This window comes from Mobula hypostoma, chromosome 16 (assembly GCF_963921235.1).
Source record: "Mobula hypostoma chromosome 16, sMobHyp1.1, whole genome shotgun sequence".
Classification (NCBI taxonomy): domain Eukaryota; kingdom Metazoa; phylum Chordata; class Chondrichthyes; order Myliobatiformes; family Myliobatidae; genus Mobula; species Mobula hypostoma.
In genome coordinates this window covers 13,279,926-13,302,063 of record NC_086112.1, presented here as the reverse complement: position 1 = coordinate 13,302,063, position 22,138 = coordinate 13,279,926, and the positions used below count along the sequence as shown (strand labels likewise).

The 22,138-nt window shown below is 44.4% G+C and overlaps 1 protein-coding gene across 3 annotated transcripts in view; it reads right to left on the bottom strand.

Annotated features, from left to right (window-relative positions):
* atg10 (ATG10 autophagy related 10 homolog (S. cerevisiae)) overlaps positions 1-16,953 on the bottom strand; it is a 233,628-nt gene extending 216,675 nt beyond the window's left edge. For 2 of the 3 annotated variants that reach the window (XM_063068552.1, XM_063068551.1), the window contains exons 1-2: positions 16,742-16,953; positions 9,267-9,319 (exon numbers count right to left, since the gene is read on the bottom strand). In XM_063068552.1, coding sequence (XP_062924622.1) covers positions 9,267-9,319; positions 16,742-16,751 — 63 coding nt within the window. In that variant the 5' untranslated portion in view covers positions 16,752-16,953. The remainder of the gene's footprint in view (positions 1-9,266; positions 9,320-16,741) is intronic. The other variant, XM_063068553.1, reaches the window with a different exon arrangement.
* Between the last annotated feature and the right edge of the window lie 5,185 nt (positions 16,954-22,138).

The window sequence follows — 22,138 nt, the reverse complement described above, 5'->3', positions numbered from 1 at the left end:
GAGACCATGGATTTGCGCCTTGGAAGGTTTCCAGGGCGCAGGCCTGGGCAAGGTTGTATGGAAGACCGGCAGTTGCCCATGCTGCAAGTCTCTCCTCTCCACACCACCGATGTTGTCCAAGGGAAGGGCATTAGGACCCATACAGCTTGGCAGCAGTGTCGTCGCAGAGCAATGTGTGGTTAAGTGCCTTGCTCAAGGACACAACATGCTGCCTCAGCCAAGGCTTGAACTAGCAACCTTCAGATCACTAGACGAACGTCTTAACCACTTGGCCACGCACAACCTAGATATCTTAAATTAAACAGAAAGTCCTCTGTTGGAGGCGAAAGAGTTCAGAATCAGATTTAATATTGACATATCGTACTGTGCAAACATCTAAGGCACATATATAATTAGGGTGCTTAAAACTTTTACTACGGTACTGTTCAATTTTATGTATTGCACAGTACTGCTGCAAAAAAAAAATCACGACATACAGTTTGTGAGTGAGGATAAACCTGATTCTGATACGGACCTCTATTGTGGACTGAGGGTGGGAAGGGGGCAAGAAGAGGGGAAACATGGTTGGGAAAAGGGGAAGGGAGAGAGGTGGGAGGAAGCACCATGGAGACATTCTGTAAAGATCAATAAACCAGTTGTCTGGTATCAAATAACCCTGCCAGGTGTCTCGGGGCTGCTCGTGGCCTGTACCTGTACCTGTCCCACAGCTTTTGCGTAGCACTGCTTCACTGCCACCTGTCCCACACCTCTCCTGCGGAACTCCATTCTTGCCATTCCCAACATCCTTTGCTCTCGACAGATTTACAAACTCACTCTCCGCTCCACGTTGACAAAAACAGTACTGCACAAAAGCATCAGGCACCATATATACGTGCCAAAAAGTTTTGCACAGTACTGTATGTTATGAAATTTGGTGTTTTGCAACAGCAAACATTGTAATATATCATAACAAAACTACAAATAATAAGTAAATATTTAAAAATGTAATTAAATAAGTATTACAAAAAGAGGAAAAATAGTGAGGTGGTGTTCATGGACTCATTGCCCATTCAGAAATTTAACGGTGGGGGAAGTGGGGGGAAGAAGCTGTTCTTGAATCATTGAGTGTGCGTCTTCAGGCTCCTGTTCTACCTCCTTGATGGTAATAATGAGAAGCGAGCATGTTCTGGCAGATGGGGGTCCTTAATGATGGATGCCATCTTTTTGAGGTCTCCCCTTTTACAGGTGTCCGGGATGCTGGGGAGACCAGTGCCCATGATGGATCTGACTGAGTTTACAGCTTTCTGCGGCTTTTTCTGACCCGTAGCTGTGGTCTCTCCATACCAGACTGTGATTCAACCAGCCAGAGTGCTCTCTACAGTACATCTGCAGAAATTTGCTAGAATCTCAGGTGACATTCCAAATCTCCTCATGAAACACAACCACCATCGTGCCTTCTTTGTAATTGCACCAATGTTTTGGTCCCAGAATAGATAGTCAGAGATGTTGACACCAGGAACTTGAAACTGCTCACCTGGGTGGTGTTAACGTTTTCATGTTAAAAACCCTTTGTCAAACTGGGAAGGAGACAAAGAGGCGGGAAAGGTTTGGGGTGAGGTGGTGAGAGGTACCGTACATCACTGAAGGGGTGAAACCAATGGACAAGCTGTAAACATCTTACTGTGCAGTAGACATACAGATACATCACCTCATGAAGTTTCCCCTCCAAGTAACTTGGGAAGATAATTAGGGAAATAGATCAGCTGGCTAAGTAGCGTTGGAACAACAACCTCACTCGCAACACAAGTAAGATCGAGGAATGGGATTTCAGGAAGGGAGGTTGGGAGAACGTATGCCAGTCCTCATCGAGGAAGTCAGCAGTGGAAAAGGGTGAGCAGCTTTAAGTTCCTGGGCGTCAGCATCTTGTTGCATCTACCCTGGATCCAAAGGCATTTATGCGATCACTAACAAGGCAGACCAGCAGCTCGACTTCCAGAGGAGTCTGAGGAGATTTGAATCATTAGCAAAGGCTCCTGCAAATTTCCATACAAGTAGGCTGCAGAGTGTAATGACTGGCTGCAACAGCACCTGGTATGGAGGCTTCAATGCACAGGACTACAGGCGACTCAGCCAGCTTAAGCCACCCCAACACTGAGAACATCTCCAGGAGGCAGTGTCCACGACGGCAGCATCCACCACGAAGGACCCTCACCATCTCGGACATGTCCTCTTCTCTACTACTGCCATCAGGAGCCGGAACACCCACACTCGATAATTCAGGAACAGCTTCTTCCCCTCCGTATCAGCTTTCTGAATGGTCCACGTTAGTCTTTTTTTTGCGCCATTGGTTCTGTAATTTATGGTAATTTTATACCTCTGTACTGCTGCTGCAAAACAACAAATTTCTTATTGTACACGTCAGAGATAGTAAAACTGATTCTCACGCTGGGCTGCAGTTCGAGACTGTGGCTTTCCTCCCCCTTCTCAAGGGCAACTGGAAAGTGGGCAAAAACTGACCTACTGTAAATATCAAAATTAAATTTAAAAAAAAAAGGATTTCTAGTCCATACAGCAAAATGGATGAGCCACTTTACCACATAAATACATAGCAGAATATTACTGCTCTACAACCATCAGACTCCTGAAGCAGTGTGGATAATTTCACTCACCACAATTCTGAATTGATTCCACAACCTGTGGACTCACTTAGAACGATTCTACAATTTATGTTCTCAGTATTTTTTATTTGCCCAGTTTGCCCTTTCTTCCACATTGGTTGCTTTGTTCATCTTTTTCATTTTTTTGCAAATTCTATTGTACGTAATTTCCTGTAAATGCCTGCTGGAAAATGAATCTCAAGGTAGTATGTTTGAATTTTATTTTTATTTAGAGATACAGTTCGAAAGAGGCCCTTCTAGCAGAACAAGCTACACTGCCTGGCAACAAAGCCTACTCACAGGGCAATTTGCAATGACTAATTAACCTCCTAATCAGTACGCCTTTAGAATGTGGGAGAAGATGGCGGCGTGACGCAGCTTGCAGCGGCCACTCCGGTGGTGATATCTGTTATTTGTCAAGTAGGGTGTCGTGCACAATCCTGATTTGATGGAGACGGACATGAGAGCATGGAGGAACATCTGGAGAAACCTCTGAAATGCCTGCTTCGCTGCTGCTGCTACTGCTGTGTGGTCCGGAATCTCCGAAGAAGGCCCCGAGCCCTCGGCTTTGCTTGTTGCTCAGCGGCCGGGGCGGGGTCAAAGCGTTCGGCAGAGGATGGTGCTCGGAGAGGCTGGTCAGAGGCTTGAAGTTTTCGGACGGACTCAGAGTCGGCTGTGGTCGGGTGCTTGCAATGCATCAGCAAGCTGTCGGCACTTGGAGATTCACGGCAGGGAAAGTTTCTCCCTTCTGCCGCCTGCGTTAGATGATGAGTCGATTGGGACTTTGAGACTTTTTTTTTTACCGTGCCCACGGTCTGCTCTTTATCAAATTATGGTATTGCTTTGCATTGTTGTAACTATATGTTATAACTATGTGGTTTTGTTAGTTTTAGTCTTGGTTTCTCCTGCTTTTTTTGTGATATCATTCTGGAGGAACATCGTATCATTTTTTAATGCATGCGTTTCTAAATGACAATAAACGAGGACTGAGTGTCCTCATAATCTTAAAAAAAACCAGAGCACCCAGAGGAAATCCATGCAGTTTATGGGGAGGACGTATAAACTCCTTAAAGACGGCGCCAGAATTGAACTCTGAACTCTGGTACGCCCTGAACTACAATAACGTCACGTTAACCACTATGTTACCATGGTAACATACACATACTTTGATAATATATTTACATTGCAATTTTTTTTTAAAACATCTCTATTCCAGCTTTACCTGCACAATCAGATATGAATTTGCTAAGCCCTCTGACTATCCAGCTTAAAAGTTGTTTTCAGCTTTTTTAATTCAAGAACCCTGCCTGAACGAGACCAAACCCAACTCTATTTAATGAAAAACTAACAAAAGCTGGAACCAGCTGACTGATTCAAAAAGGGAGGCAACGCAGCAGCTAATCTCACTGATAGTAGACAGCCAATCAACTACCAGACCAGGCGGCTGTCGGATGGAAAGAAACGACACAACAGCTGGTGTATGACACTTGCACAGATACCAGCAGAAACATTACTGTCCAAGGAAAACACCAGTCAACACAACCTTTTAGTGCTTCCTTAAATAGTGTTCATTTAGCAAATATTTAGAATGCCGAGCGGGCTCCTTTATGTTACTGTCGGTATAAAAATGAACCACCACACATCAAATTTGCAGCACCGAGAGACAATTTGCAAGAGGAAATGTTATTTGTTTTGCATTAATTTTTTTTTAACTGTGATACCCAAGATCTACACTCAGTGGCCACTTTATTAGGTACATCTGATCGTTAACGCAGATATCTAATCAGCCAATCACGTGGCAGCAATTCAATGCATAAAAGCATCTGGACATGGTCAAGAGGTTCAGTTGCTGTTCAGACCAAACGTCAGAATGGAGAAGAAATGTGATCTGAGTGACTTTGACCATGGAATGATTGTTGGCGCCAAACAGAGTGGTTTGAGTATCTAAGAAACTGCCAATATCCTGGGATTTTCCACACACAACAATCTCCAGACAATGGTGCAGAAAAACAGAAAACATCCAGAGAGTGGCGGATCTGTGGGTGAAAAAAAAAAGCCCCGTTAATGTGAGCGATCAGGGGAGAATGGCCAGACTGGCTCAAGCTGACAGGAAGGTGACAGTAACTTAAGCAGCCATGAGTTACAGCAGCGATGTGCAGGAGAGCAGCTCTGAACGCACGACACCTCGAACTTTGAAGTCAGTGGGCTACACACCAGGTTCCACTCCTGTGCCTAATAAAGTGGCCACAGAGTGTATGAGGTAGCTTTGTAAATTCTGCGTCAATAATGCTTGCTTTGTCGTGCCAGTTCCACCTGGAAAAGTGAGGATTTCATTCAGTATTGTCCAGCTGCATACCACCCCCTCCCATGCAATTCCTCCAAGTTACTGCTACTCTTTTCCTTCTCTGTTAATGTGTCCGTGCTTTGACAAACTCCAGTCTTCCCTACTTCTCAACCAGAGGCTTACACGGTGATCAGCGCCTTAACCCGAAATGTTGAAAATTTCTCTCACTCAAGACCAGGGAACTGATTGTGAGGTTCAGCAGAGGGAAACCAGAGGTCCATGAGCCAGTAATCAGAGGATCAGAGGTGGAGAAGGTCAGTAACTTTAAATTCCTGGATGTTACAATCTCAGAGGACCTGTCCTGGACCCATCATATAAATATAATAGTGAAGAAAGCACGACAGTGCCTCTCCTTTCTCAGGACTCTGCGCAGATTCAGTATGTCATCAAAACCCTTTGCAAATCTCAATAGAGGCGTGGTGGAAATTGTGCTGACTGGCTGCATTACAGCCTGGCACAGAAACACCAATGCTTTTGAGTAGAAAATCCTACCAAAAGTAGTGGATTTGGTCCAGTACTTCACAGGTAAAAACCCACTCAACCATTGAGCACATCTACATGAAACGTTGCGTAGAAAAGTAGCATCCATCCGCAGGGAGCCTCACCACCTAGGCCACGCTCTTTTCTCACTGCTGACATCGGGTAGAAGGGATAGAAGTCTCAGGACTCGCAACACCAGGTTCAAGAACAGTTTCTACCCCTCAACCATCAGGCTCTTGAACAAAAGGGGATAACTACACTTCATTCTATTTCTGGTGTCCCCACAAGCAATGATCTCACTTAAGGACTCCATCTTGTTATTTCATGCTCTTGTTACACATTGCTATTTATTTATATTTGCATTTGCATTGTTTATTGTTCATTGATCCTGTTTGTAGTTACTGCTCTATAGATTTGCTGAGTATGTCTGCAGGAAAAAGAATCTTAGTGACATATACGTACTCTGATAATAAATTTTACTTTGAACTTTAAATGTTGAATGACATGCTGAGTAGTTCCAGCAACCTGTTTTCTAAAAAGCTAACCTAGCCCTGGGATATTGGAGATAACTTGGATCAATAAGTCACTGAGAAACTATTTTATCTTAATGCAAGTCTAAGAATGCGCTGAGGGCAGCCCCCAAGTGTCCAGAAAACTGTAAAACATAGGAGCAGAATTAGGCCATTTATGCCATCGCATCTACTGCGCCAATCCATCATGGCCTATTTATTATCCCTCTCAATCCCATTCTACTTTGACACCCTGGCTAATCAAGAAACTATCAACCTCCATTTAAATATACCAAATGACTTGGCTTCCACAGCCGTCTGTGGCAATGAATTCCACAGATTCACCACCCTCAGGATAAAGAAATTCCTCCTCGTATCCGTTCTAAAGGGACATCCTTCTATTGAGGCTGTGCCCTCTGGCCCTAGACTCCAGCACGATAGGAAAAATACTCAGAAATATCAAGTATTCCTCTTATGTTAACCTTTTCCGGCGTCAACTTAGCATGCAATCAACTCACTAACCCTAACCCGTACATCTTTGGAACATGGGAGGAAACCAGGGCACCTGGAGGAAACCCACGCAGTCACAGGGAGAACACACATTACAGGCAGCAGTGGTATTAAACCCGTTCACTGCTGCTGTAATAGCATAATACTTCTCTTTTACGAATGCTGCACATTTCTAGCTATCTATTTTCTGAAAAACAAGTCAGGCCTTGCTGCTCTCTGGTTCTTTGATCTTGTGATCACCCAGACTCACAACCCCAGCTTCTTACTTCATTCACCCTCTCTCACACACGCCCACCTTCCCCCTCACCTGGTCTCACTATTACTTGATATCTGCCCACCTCGATTCCAGTGCTGAAGGATCTCGGCCCGAAATGTTGACTGTTTATTCCCCTTTGTGCCTGACCTGCTGAGTTCCTCCAGCATTTTGTGTGTTGCTTTGCGAAGATACTTTGAGCTGGTGGTGGAACTGTTACTCAAATGAAATCAGTTTCAAGAAAATTCAAAGTTCAAAGTAAATTGTATTATCAATGTCACCACATACAACCCCCGAGATTCATTTTCCTGCGGGCATACTTAGCAAATCCACAGAACATAGGAAATATAAGAATCTGCTCCTCCAGGTGGGTAAAAAGTACCATGGAACAATGCAAATCACTTTTATTTATTCTCAGAATAATTCATCTCATAACTAATTGAGATGATGCAAGTGAAGAACCTGAGAAAACATTATCGCAGGAAGCCAAGCTGGTAACTCCGCCAGAAAAGTCTCACGCTCAAGTCTGACCCAAAGTAATTTGCTGCTGTCACACCTGGGAGAAACTTGTATCATTTAAGACCACTGACATAGGAGCAGAATTAGGCCATTCAGCCCGTCGAGGCTGCTCCACCATTCTCCCTGTTGTCTTTGATGCCCTAACCAATCACAAACCTATCAACGTCCACTTTACATCTACTGAATTAGTTGGCCTCCACAGATACCTGTGGTGATTAATTCCACAGATTCACCTCCCTCTGGATTCAGAAGTCCCTCCTCATCTGTTCTAAAGGGATGTCCTAATATTCTAAGGCTGTTCCCTCTTGCCCTAGACTACCCGACTCTCAGAAACATCCACTCTTTCTCAGCCTTTCAATGAGATCCCTCCCCCATCTGAACTCTAAGACGGTACAGGCCCAGAACCAGCAAACAGTGCAGTACTCAGAGCACAGTGCAAAAGTCTTAGGCTCATATATACGTAGGTAGGGTGTTTAAGAGTTTTGCACAGCACTGTAATAATTTTACATATTTCACTGTACTGCTGTCACAAAAAGAAACAAATTTTATGATCTATGTGAACGATGATAAACCCGATATGGGTCTCTGTGGTGAACCCATATAGAAGGGGTCAGGGAGAGGGGAATCATGGTTGGGAAAAGGGGAAGGGAGCAGAAAGCACTGGAGAGACATTCCGTAATTACCAATTAACCAGCTGTTTGGAATCAAACAACATTGCCTGGTGTCTCAGGGCTGGGTGTGTCTGCACCCACACCACTGCCCGCCCCTGGCACTCCTCCTCTGCCACCTGTCCCACAGCACTCCACCCTCGCCATTCCCAACATCCTTTGCTCCCACCAGATTTACAAACTCTCCACACCATGTTGACCAAGTATTGTGCTAAAGTCTTAGGCACCTAGCTATATACGTGTGTCGAGGACTTTTGCGCAGTACTGCACATTAACCCTTTCATTCCCAGAACCCATTTAGTTCCTTCATTAAACAAATTGGGTGTTTTGCTTTGGCATTTCTGCAAGTTAACAAAAATCAGCTGCTGCCACAGAAACTGAGAACAAATGGGATTCCACAACTACTCCAGCTATGTTATTTAGACCATTCCCAAACACAGCAAATCAATTCCATTGCGTTTTGTATCAGACCCCTCAATCCTGAGACGATGCATTATTAAAGCACTGAGGAAATGAAGCAGTCTGGAACCTGCTCTCGCCACAACAAATTGCTAAGAAAAAGACTTCATTGCAGAGAATAAGCACTTCTTCATTTTCATTAAAAGGAATATTTTCACTCCATGTACACTCAGTGCACCTGCTGTACTTAATAAAATGGCTACTGAGTGTGCGGTCATGGCCTTTTGCTACTGTAGTTCACCCACTTCAAGGTTTGATGGGTAGTATGTTCAGAAACGTTCTTCTGCACACCACTGTTGTAACGTGTGGTTAGTAGAGTTTCTGTCACCTGTCAACTTGAAGCAGACCGACCATTCTCCTCTGACCTCTCTCATTAACAAGGTGTTTTCGCCCACAGAACCTCTACTCATTCTCTAAACCCTAGAGATTGTTCTACGTGAAAATCCCAGGAAATCAACAGTTTCTGTAATACTCAAACCACCCTGCCTGGCACCAACAATCATTCCATGGTGAAAATAACTTAGATCACATTTCTTCCCCATTCTGATGTTTGGTCTGAACATCAACTGGACCTTTTGACTGTCTGCATGCTTTTATGCATTGAGTTGCCACATGATTGGCTGATTAGATATCTGCATTAACAATCAGGTGCACCTAATAAGTGGCCCACAGAGTATGTCATTATGCATCCTCAGTCATTAAGTGACTCAAGTCTTCACAAATCCTATTCTTAATGAACCAGAGTATGGTTTTCATCTGTGGTAGAGTTTGAGTCCCAATTTGAAACTGGGGCTACGTAGGGGTGCACCATAGTCAGCATAGCCTCGACAGGCCAAAGGGCCATTGGTCCACGCTGTAATTTAAAGATGAGCTACGAGTAAGACATACCTGCACTCCAACCCACGAAGAAATGGGCAATTCATCAACACGCTCTTCAGCACCTGTTGACAGAGACGGGTGCAGACTTCAGCAAACAACCAAATACTCTAACAAATGGCAAGTTCAGTTAGCTTACTGCTTTATGTTGATTCCCACCAATAAAAGCATTTTCCAGTCAGAATAAAATGCCAACGACTCGTAAACACAAGAGGTTCTGCAGGTGCGAAAAATCCAGAGTAACTAACACACACACACACACACACACACACACACACAGTGCTAGGTTCCTCCAAAGACCTGACACACCCAGACTGGCAAATTTTCTAGCTCATAGAATATTGTTAATTCAGTAACAGTATCAACTTACTTTTCATTCACATTTTAGAAGGACATCATACATTATTAAATCATAAAACAGTGTAATGCAGCTCAGCTCAGGCCCTTCGACTCACAATGCTGTGCCAGTCATTGAATCTACTCTAAGATCAAGCTACCTCTTCCCTTCCATGTGGCGAGTTTGCTCACTTGGGCTCTGTCAGCAGTTAGTTGGGATGTTCACGTTCCCCGGTATGGGCATGCACAGGAGGGTGGTTGGGGGTGGAGGGGGGAAATCATTGGGTAAAAAAATGGTGGCTTTGTATACTAAACTTGAACAGAGAAAGCAAAGTTGTTAAAATGAAAGAAAATCTTGCTTTTGTTGTTTGAATGTTATCACCACATAGCCCTCCATTTTTTTTTATCATCCGTTTGCCTGTCTCAATGGTTCTTAAATATTCCTAAAGCACCTGTCTGTTACCTCCCCTGGCAGCACATTCCATACACCCACCACTCTGTGAAACACCTCCCTTTAACAACCCCCACACACTTTCCTCCAATCAACTTCAAATTATGTCCTCCAGTATTAACTATTTCCACCCTGGAGGAAAAGTCTCTGGCTGTCCGCTCGATCTATGCTTCTTATCATCACCACATTTCTCAGTAGAACAGACCAAAGAAACGTTCCCAAATGCAGGAAGCTATTTTTTTTTTAAATATATAAAGACCAGACCCTCTGTATATAAGTTTCTACAGATGTACTGTGGAGAGCATTCTAACTGCATCACCGTCTGGTGCAGTGAGTGGGGGGGGGCAGGGTACTGCACAAGATCAAAATAAGCTGCCGAAGTTGTAAACTCAGTCAGCTCCATCATGGGTACTAACCTCTGCAGTATCCAGGACGTCCTCACAGAGCAGTGCCTCAAAAAGGCAGCATCCATCATAAAGGACGCCCCCATCACCCAGGACATACTTTGTTCTCATTGCTACAGTCAGGAAGGAGGTACAGACTCCTGAAGGCACACACTCAACGGTTTTACATATATTTATATCATTGAGTGGGTACTTTCAAAGGGATTATTTAATACACACACACACACGTATTTTTCTATTATGCATTTCATTGTACTGTTGCTGCAAAGACAACAAACTTCACGACAAATGCTGGCGATATTAAACCCGATTCTGAAATAAAAAGCACCACAGTTTTGTTGAATTCCTAACTCTGTACCCAAATTATTTCGCTCACGATGGTCTTAATACACTGAAGGTTAAATTTTCTTCACAGCCAACCAGAAAGCGAGAACAAACTGCACCTTTCCAGCAGGTCAAGCTCAAGATTCTTGGCAGTCAACACAATAAACTTAGGCAAACTTCTCAGGATGTAACAGCTATGATCACTTTTAAGAACAAGATCAGAGTTTATTTCTCCTGTGTACATCGAAAATACAGTGAAAGGCATCGGTTATTAACGTTACTGGTACTAAACATTTTCAAATGTGGCATGGTTGGGCACTGTAGTAGAATGGTTTGGAATGCCAGCTGTAAGATTGGGGTTCGACTCCTGCCATTGTTCATTAGCAGCCTGTACGTTCTCCCCATTACTGTGTGGGTTTCCCCCAGGTGCCCTAGTTTCCTCCCACATTTCAAAGATACACAGGTTAGGGGGTAGTAAGCTGTGGGCCAGAAGCATGGTGACACGCACATCCAGCACAGCCCTTGCTGATTTGATGCAAAGAATGCATTTCACTATATGTTTCTACGTACATGTGACAAACAAAGCCAATCTTTAAAATCTTTTTCAAATGCAGCATTCCTACCAAAGAAAACTGCTATGGATGCGTCATCTCCGGTCTTCCATTAGGAACACCGATAAATGTCGCCAGCAAGATCAATCAGTATAATCCTGGAAACCTCAATGATGGAATGCCCATAAAATAATGTGAACTCCACTCTACGGTACAGTGTAGAAAGCAATTAGGTCATTCAAATCCCAAATATTTCTCCTGACGTTTAAAATGCTGTACATCTGCAAGTGATTTTCTGCAAGTCTCCACAGCTCTCTTAAAAATATAAAAGATGACAGAGGGGGAAAGGGGGAGGGGGACAAGACACACACACACACACACACACACACACACACACACACACACACACACACACACACACACACACACAGAGTCTTTGAGTGCCCAAGAGCAAGCACACAGGCTGAAGTGGTAACAAAAGTAGACACTGGAAGGTAACGCAGGCCATTGCATTTAGAATAATAATGTTTATGATACCATTTCAGATATTTTTTTTCTTGTTTGTCCATTATTATAACAAAGACAACCAGATTCCCAAAGTTCAAAATACCATTCAGGGCAGTAGCAAGGAGCGACAGTGGGGAACAGTTTAAAAATAGTGGGGAAGCAAAAAATGTTTATATAATCCTCCAGCTAGTCTCATTTTCCAAATAACACCCCCACCCTTTCTCCATCCCAGATGTGTCCTACCAGACTTCAGATCTGTTACCCTCTGAGCCTCCTCCCTGGAATACAGAGTCAAGGAGTGTGGATTAAAAAAAACTAGGGTAGCGTACAATGGCATGATAGAGTAGCGGTTAGTGTTATGGATTACAGCGCTGTGACCCCTGGTTCAATTCCTGCTGGTGGCTGGGAGCAATTTGAATGTTCTCCTTGTGGCCACATGGGTTTCCTCAGGGTGCTCTGGTTTCAAGTTCCAAAGACAAACGGCAAGTTGTGGGCATGTTACGTTGGTGCCAAAAGCACGGCAACGCTTGCAGGCCCAGATCATCCTTGGACTGTGTTGGTCACTAAAGCAAAACAAAGCATTTCACTGTTTCAATGTACATGTGACAAATGACGCTAATTTTTATAACTTAAAATAAGCTTTAAAAAAGTATATTTGTATAACCTTCTGCCAATCTTATTTCCCAAGTAACTACCCCACCCTTTCTCCAACAAGACTTTAGCAGTTGGACCTACCCAGATTCTACTGGTACTCTCTGAATAGTGTGAAAAAAAGCAGGAAAGCAGCATGGCAGCCAAAACTAAATCAACAGGATCTCAGTGGATGGTCACGAAAACGAGTGGCATACATCCTCTTCCATCAGCCCAACCTCTGCCATCCACAGCTGAGTTCAGTTGCCTCTTAACTGTGCGAGACTGTATCACAGTGTGTTACTGGAGAGAGGTAACGAGGCAGTGAGAACCGTCTGCCCAGACCTGGCCCACTTCCAAAGAACCAGTGAGGAGGACCAGCAGGAGTTTAATCCACAGGTTGGTCACTCTGCCTCTCAGTGGAAATCCTAAACAGACAAATCTGAGTGATCCTGATGGAGAGACTTGGCCCAAAATGCCAGCTGTTTATTCCCCTCCAACAATTATGTCCCCTAACCATCAGGCTCACTAACTTGTGTGGATAACTTCACTCACTTCAACTCTGAACTGATCCTACAAACTACAGACTCATTTTCAAGGACTCAAAACTCATGTCCCCAGTATTATTCATTTTGTTTTATTTGAAAAATGTGTCTTTGGTCATTTGTCAATCTTCATTTATGTATAGCTTGTTTAATAAGTTCTTTAGTATTTCTTTATGGTTTCATTTCGCGCCTTGTGGCGCAATGGACAGCATTTTTGCTGTTTCTGTAGCATTTGACTATTTTTTTTTAACGAGGCCAAGTTGCTGGTTCAACGTTCAACCCAGCGGGGATGGAAAGCATGCAAGAAGCCGGTCAGATTTGAACCTGGGACCGTCCACCTCGAAGTCTGATGCTGATGTCACTACACCACTGACCAGCTATTGAATTTATTTTCCTGTAAATGCCTGCAAGAAAATGAATTTCAAGGTAGTATATGGTAACATATACCTTTTGATAATAAATTTATTTTGGCTCAGATGCTGTCTGACCTGCTGAGTTCCTCCAGCATTTTGTGTGTTACTCCAGATTTCCAGCATCTGCAGGATCTCAAATTTAAAATTTGACAGATCTTTCTTTGAGGAAGTGACAAAGATTATTGTTAAGGATAAGGCAATGGATGTGGTCTACATGAACATTTGACAAGGCTCCTCACAGTAGGCAGAAGCTTAAGTCACATTTCCACTGATGTTGGGTGAGATTAGAACTGGAGGTCATAGACAAAGGCTGAAAGGTGAAATATGTAGGGAGAACCTGATGGGAACTTCTCCACAGTGGGTGGTGCAAGTGTGGAACAAGTTGTCAGCGAAAGTGGTAGATGCAGGCTTCATTGCAAAACATAAGAAGTTTGGATAAGTACATGGATGGGTGGAGTATGGAAGGGTATGGTCCAGCTCTGGGTCGATGGGACCAGCCAGAATAACAGTTAGGCACAGACTAGACGGGGCAAAGGGTCTGTTTCTATGCTGTGATGCTCTCTGTCTCTATGACATGGCATCCACAGTGAGTCGGTAAATTGGATACAAAGTTAGCTTGGCTATAAGGACAGAGATGGAGGGATGTTAATCTTGCTGAGAGTTCTACGTGATCCACCAGGATTAGTGCTGGGATCTATTTATAACATACTGCATATAGGTGAAAATGTAGGTAGTCCGATTAGTCCATTTGCAGCCGATACAAAAATTGGTCATTGAAAGGTTGTGACAGAAAACAACAGGATATAGTTCGGTTGTAAATTTGAGTGTTTCTCGGGATTAATTACGGAGTTTAATCCTGACTAATGGGAGACCACTTGCAAGAGGAAAATGTACAGTAAATGACAGGACCCTTGTACAGAGGGATCTTGAGCTGCAGATTTGTATACCTACAAGTGCCAACTCAAGTGCAAAAGGTGTACAGAATGCATGCATTCATTGGTCAGGTCACTAAGGAAAAGTTATCAAAACACAAGAGATTCTGCAGATGATGGAAATCCTGAGCAACAGACAGAAAATTCTGGAGGAGTCCCACAAGTCCGGCAGCAGCTATGAAGGGAACTGCGAATGCCTATAAAATAAATAAATAATATCAAGGTAACATGGCAACACATACGTATTTTGAAAATAAATTTACTTTGACACTTTGGGCCAAGACCCTTCACCAGGGTATAGGGCAGGGGCTCTCAACCCGAGGTCCATAGTCCTTGCTCAATGGTATTGGTTGATGGCTTAAAAAAGATTGGGAAGCCCTGGTGTAGAGGGATATTGACCACATGCAGATGGAAATAGTATAATTCGGTATTCCTGTATTGTACTTTTCTGTGCTGACCCCCATCCATTGCCCCGTGCACTCGTTAGAACATAGCACAGTATAGGCCCTTTGGCCAACGATGTTGTGCCAAACTTTTAACCTACAGTACTCTAAGATCAATCTAATCCTCCCCTCACACATAGCCCTCCACTTTTCTATCAGCCATGTGTTTATCCAAAACTTTCTTACGCGTCCCCTAATGTACCTGCCTTCCCCGCCACCCTGGCGATGCATACTGTGCACGCACTGTGTAAAAGAAACTATACCTCTGACATCCTCCTATACATCTCCCAACACCTTAAAGTTATGCCCCCTCCTATAAGCCATTTCCGCCTTGGCAAAAAGTCTGTGAATACCCACAGTATCAATCTTCCACCTCTTATCTTCTACACCTCTATCAAAATATAGAGAAAGGGGAGGAGGAGGGACACGAGGGAGGTGATGGACAGGTGAGGAGGGAGCCAGAATGGGAAATTGAAGAGGGAAGCGGAAGAGGAAAAAAAAATTACCAGAAGTGAAAGAAATTGATGTTTATAACAGGTTCACTTTTGCCTGTGTATGTGAAAATTGTATTACCAATGACAATGAAAGGGGCAGCTTGTTGAATTCTTCACCACTTCTGAAGTAGATACACATCTTGTTAACCAATCACCAGACAATGCCACCAACTATTATTACAACCCCTCCCCCCAAGGTTCTCCCAACTGCTGGTGCTCCATGTATTCAGAACAGAAAAATACATCATTCACAAACACCTCCTGCATTCTCCACCCTCTGCAGCCAAATGCCAACAAACCCCTGATTAGGCAGAGCAAGCAACTCCATTTTAAAAAAGGGACCAGAGAACTGTTTCCAGCACATCACACACACTCTATAAATCTCTGAGGGTCTCTGCACACATACCTTTACAAATGATCATGCTTATATCTTATTTCCATGTGGATCTTAACATCTCTTATTTTCAGCAAATGTTCCTTTTACAAAACGTAGTAAAAATACATTCATATAACTATCTACACATGTAACATCATTTAACAAAGACCAAGCCGGGAAAAAAAACTCAAGCCCACGTGAATATACCAAGACAAAACTCAAACATTTTGCCCTGGGGGTTAAGGTTTACAAGGTCTCATCTTCATAAACACGCAATGTCAGAAAGTGACTTAAAAGACAAAAGCATTAATTTTGTGTAGGGATGCTATTCATTAACACCTCTTTAGCCATATCACATTCCACATATGAAACAGAGACCAGTGCGATCATTATTGTAAATGTAGGTCTACCTCCTACATGTGCAAATCCAAATCATTTTCTTCATGGCTTTCAACAACCAAGGACACATTTGCAGCATACAGTAGCCAACCCATTGGAATTTAAAACCTCCTAAGGTGTACACCGATAGATCAGGAAAGGCTTATCCAAATTCAACTACCCATCAGTCAGAACGTCAGGCGAGACAAACAACATTAGAAACACAACTCTTCGTATAACTGAGGAAAAGATGCATAACCGGAAAAAAAAGTTTCAAAAACGTATCATAAACACAAGTTGAAACATTTTGTGTGTCTGTTGCTCTATAAACAATAGAGATTCTGCAGACGCTGGAAATCCTGAGGAACACACACACACACAAAATGCTGAAGGAACTCAGCAGGTCAGGCAGCATCTATGGAGGGGAATAAACAGTTGACATTTTGGGCCGAAGCGCTTCATCAAGTCTTGTTTATTCCCCCTCACTAGCGTGTGGGTCTTTTTTTTTGCAATTAATACATGAACGGACGGTACTCCCCAACTCCCGGTGACAAGTTTAACAGGGAGAAGAGTAGGGCAGCTAGCAGTTTGCGACAGAGCACGCCAGTCCATGCTCTCCCACCCTCCACCCTCACTGGCAATGTGTGCAGGGAGAGGGAAGGGGGTGAGTGCCGGAGCGGCGGAGAGAAGAGACGGCACGTACCCAGGGTCATGTACAGAAGGAGAGGGAGGCAGCGAGCAGTGCAGCCCGCACTTCCGGGGTATGTAGCAATGCGGCGGCGGGAGGGAGGCGGCTGCAACAGCAAATGTTACTCAGCGCCGCCGGTTTCAAGTCGCCCCTGCCGGGGAATTACTGGAGTCTGTGCAGGACTCCCTGCAAGTGCAGCCGCCCGGCAGGGGAAACGGGCCCCGTAAACACGGCACCGAGCCGCATGCACCACCACCCCCTGCCCACGGCGCCCACCGCAGACCCAGCCCCGGGCGCCGCTGAGCGGCCGCCGGCCAGGAGGCCACCGCTACCGGCGCTGCCCCCGCAGGCTGCGGGGCTCGCACCCTCATCTAATCCCCCACAGGGCTGTAATGGGAGACTCCAGAAATTTATTCTTGGGAAGACTGACAGCCGGGGTCAAGAAACAGCTGTTGAAATGACTGCTCCTTCCTCCCGCACCGTCTGACAGCCTGTGCCCTGCCACAACAAAGTTAGCAGCAGCGCCCTCAACCATGCGAGCGGCTTCCCTCAATTTACCAGCAGAATAGCGCAGGGCGCGCTGCGTTCATCCTCTCGGAATTGCTGGACGCGACCTCCTCACTATTTTATTGCACTATTTGTTTATTTTTGCAATTGGTAGTAACGTTATATCTTTGTGCTGCCGTATGTTCTGCAGTAAAACAACAGAATATAACTTGGGGGATAATAAACCTGATTCTATTCTTAGTGCTACTTGCGCAGTTGCCTTCATAACTGAAGATGATTTGCGGGGGAACTCGCAAAGAGTATTTGGGAAACTTGCTTTAAGCAAGCAACATTTATATTCTTATTTGATCATTCAAAGTAGACTATTTTGTTTCCTTGTTAAAAAATTCTGCATAGTTCCTGCTTTCCTTGCGAATGCCGTTGATTTGATGGTATGGCCTGCCATGTGGCTGCAGTCAAGTTTTTCATTGCACCTGTGTGGAGATGAAGTCCAGTGACAATAAACGCGACTTTCACTTCCTGGTCAGTCCAGAGGGCTCAAAATCAACGTGAAGGCATAAAATTACTACAAACTACAAAAATAGTGCGAATATAAGGAATAATGTGGTGGTGTTCATGGACCATTCTGATAGAGAGGAAGAAAAAGTTCTCAAGTTGGCTGGGTTGAATTGTTCTCACATCTTGGCAATTACTTGCAAGCCAACCATCTCAATTCATCCCAACCGTCAAGCACCCAAGCTACACATTTTCCAGATTGTTTCCAAGTCATTGAGTCTTTAGACTCCTGTACCCCACCCCCCCAATGGTAGTAAGGAGTAGAGGGCATGTTTTAGGCGGTGAGGGTACGTAGTGATGGATGCTGCCTTCTTGCAGCGCACTGCCTCGTGAAGATGTCCTTGATAGTGGCGAGGGTCGTGCCCTTGCTGGATCTGCGTCTGGCTGAGGGTCCAATCCTCTGCAGCCTCCTGTGTATTGGAGGCACCATACCAGGCAGTCTTGTCACCAGATGCATCATGTGATTTTAAATCTTGTTGCGCCGAAAAAAGTGAAGGTTTGCAATAAGGTTAAGCAAGTAAATTTGCTTAATACAAAGAAATGAATTAAATTACATGGATTATGAAGGTCAAGTCACAAATCTAATTGTAAATATATATATATGCATGCACCCTAGCTATAGATACATGTGCCTAAGACTTTTGCACAGTACTGTATGTGAGAAAAGAAATCAGGGTAAAACAACATCACTTGCGAGGTTTCATACCATCGCACTGCCTTGAAATTTGCACCTCTGCTGTGACCTCCTGTCCAACCACTCGACCACGACATACTCTGGCACGTCTGCTATCCACTGCGGCAAACTGAGCTTATATCACATAGCTGTAGAACATTTTAATTCCCATTCCCATTCCGACGTGTCGGTCCAACTCCTCCCCTTGTGCCAAAATGAGCCTACCTTCAGGGCAGAGGAACAACACCTTTTAATCGGTCTGATGGCATAAATAGTGAATTCGCCTTCCGGGAAACAAATTCCACTCCCCCTCCCACCCCTCTCTCTATTCTCCACTCTGACCTTTGACCGCTCCTCACCCGCCTATCACTTCCCCCTTGGTCCCCTCTGTGGTAAACCATGTATATAGGTTGCAACTGGGTTACCTGTCTGGACAGGCCCCTCTGCTGACTGCTCCTGTGGCTCCTCCCACAGACCCCTGAATAAAGGCCATTGTGCCACTGCTCCTCCCTCAGTCCAGGACAGACATACAGCATAGACATGGATCCATTTTACTGTTAATAAAAGCCTTTCAGTATTTACTCTACTTCCAGTCTTTTGGAGTAATTGATAGTGCATCATCCTCCTCCTCCCCTTTCTCCCACGATCTCCTATCAGATTCCTTCCTCTCCAGCCCTTTACCTTTCCTACCCACCTGACTTCCAGCTATCCTCCTTCCCCTCTCCCACCTTTTTTGTTCTGGCAACTTCCCCCTTCCCCCTCAGTCCTGAAGAAGGGTCTCAGGCTGAAACCTCTACTGTCTATTCATTTCCGTGGATGCTGTCTGACCTGCTGAGTTCCTCCAGCGTTTTGTGTGTGTTACGATTGAGCATAGAACAGTACAGCACGGGACAGGCCATTCGGCCCATGATGCTGTGGCGATCTCTTTACCAACTTAAACTGGATGTCCCCCTCCTGGGTTTCATCCATATCCATCCATCTCCTTCATATTCGTGTGTCTATCTAAAAGCCTCTAAACTCCACCGAGCTGCCCGATTCCACCTCTACCCCTGGTAACTCATTCTACGCATCTACCGGTCTCTGCCAAAGAACTTGCCCACCCCACCCACCCCTCAACTTCTCCTCACTGACCGTCAACCCTGGCGCACCTCAAGGATGTGTGATTAGCCCACCGCTCTACTCTCTCTACACTGCTCTACTCTCTACAGCCCAGACACCATCTGTAACCCTGCTGATGACAACAGAAACTCTGATGGTGCCGAAGAGGGGTACAGGAGTGAGATAAATTGGCTGGTTGAGTGGTGTTGCAACAAGAACGTTGTACTCAATGTGAGAAAGACCAAGGAACTGATTGTGGACTTCAGAAAGGGGAAGTAAGACAAACACACATCAGTCCTCATCAAGGGACCAGTAGTGGAAAGGGTGAGTAGTTTCAGGGTCATGTGTCAAGATCTATCCTGGGGCCCACATATTAATGTAGTTATGAAGGAGGCATGCCAACAGCTATATTTCGTGGGGAGTCTGATTTCTAGCAAAAAGACAACAAATTTCTACAGATGTACCATGGAGAGCATTTTAACTGGCTACTTCACTGACTGGTGTGGAGGGACCAATGTAGTGGATTGGAAAAAGCTGCAGGGGGTTGTAAGCTCAGCCAGATCCATCATGGACAGTGCCCTCCACAGCATCGAGGACATCTTCATAAGGCGCTGACTCAAAAAGGCAGCATCTGTCAGTAAGGGCCCTCTCCACCGAGAACATGCCCGCTTCTGAATGCTGCCATCAAGGAGGAGGTACAGGAGCCTGAAGACACACACTCAACATTTTCCTCCGCCATTTTGTGAACAGTACCATGAGCATTACCTCATTATTTTGCCCTCTTCTTGCACTAATTATATATTTTTATTTGTATTTCTTATTGCCTCTTACAATAATGTATTCTGTATTGCGCTGTACTGTTGCTGTAAAACAACAAATTTCATGGCATATGCCGGTGATATTAACCTAATTCTCATTCAAACCTTAAAGGCATGTGTTCTGCTGTTTGCCATTTCTACCCAGTTATGTTATCAATAACGTTATCTTTAGCTTGTTATCAAATATTATAAATAATGATGTATCAATAATGGTATTGTAAGCTTGTGATTAACTTTAAATCTAATTTCTGAGTTTGTGCTGAATGCCTTGAAATTGCTAGCTAAGTGAAGGATTCGGGAGTATTGAGAGTCCACTATTTGATTCCGTGTCTCAGGTCTGTACATTTCAGTTCTTCATTTGTTCTAAAAACAGTAACAGTGGGTAACGTGGCGCTGGTGATGTAGGGAGAACATGTCTCAAGAGTAGTTTCAAATAGAATTGTAAAACAAGCTGGATAAGGTATTAAGACAGTTGAGCAAAAGTTTAGTCAAAGCCTCAGAATTTAGTGGAACAAAGAGATGAAGAAATAATGAGATGTTGAAGAGGTCAAGGGATTTACGAGCTGAAACCTCGGTCGCCCAGAGCAGAGGAACTAAATCTGATGATGAGTGAAGGAATAAAGTGCAGAAAGATCAAAGGAAATTACCAGACCAGGGAAGAGTGAATTCAGGGAGGGATTTCAAATGAATATAATGTAATTTCCTCCCTATCCTCCCTCTCTCTTCTTCCATTCTCCACCCTGGCTCTGCTCTTTTGCCTTCCCTTCTCCTCACCTGCCCATCACCTTCCTCTGGTGTCTCCAGTCATTCCCTTTCTTCCATAGTCCACATTCCTCTCCTATCAGATTCCTTCTTCTCCAGCCTTTTCCACCTATCACCTCCTAACTTCTCACTTAATTCCCCCTTCCTCCTCACCTGGTCTCTCCTGTCACCTGCCAGCCTGTACTCCTTCTCCCCCAAGCTTCCTTTCCAGTCCTGATAAAAGGTCTCATTTAAAAGTCATCTTTTTATTCCCCTCCTGACCTGCCGAGTTCCTCCAGCATCTTGTGAGAGTTGCTCTGGATTTCCAGCATCTACAGAATCTCTTGTGTGCATGTTAAAATTTTTTTCCTAAGCGAGAGCCAGTGTAGTGCTGTGAACTTGTGGGTGGTAAAGAAACCATACGGCATGCTTGACTTTATTTATTTGTTTAATTTATTGAGATAAAGCATGGAATAGGGCCTTCCGGCATTTCGAACCACACTACCAGCAACCCCCGATTTAACCCTAGCCTAATCACGGGACGATTTACAATGACCAATTAACCTAACTGGTACGCTTTTATTGACCAAGGAATCAATTTCAAAAGTTGGGAAGTTACGTTGCAGCTTTATAAAACTCTAGTTAATCCACATATGGCGTATTGCATTCAATTTAGGTCACCCATTATAGGAAGGACGTGGAGTCTTTGGAGAGAATGCAGAAGAGGTTCGCCAGGATGCTACCTGGATTAGAGGGCATGTGTTATCGTGAGAGATTGGACAAGATTGGTTTGTTTTCTCTGGGGAGCCGGAGGCTGAGGGGAGATCTGATAGAGGTTTATAAGATTATGAGAGTCAGGGACAGAGTAGATAGTCAGAATCTTTTTCTCCCCAGGGTTGAAACGTCTTCTGCCAGAGGACATGCATATAATGTGAGAAGGAGTAAGTTCAAAGGAGATGTGTGGGGCAAGTTCTTTTTGCTGAGAAGGTAGATTGTGCCTGGAATGCCCTGCCTCGGCTG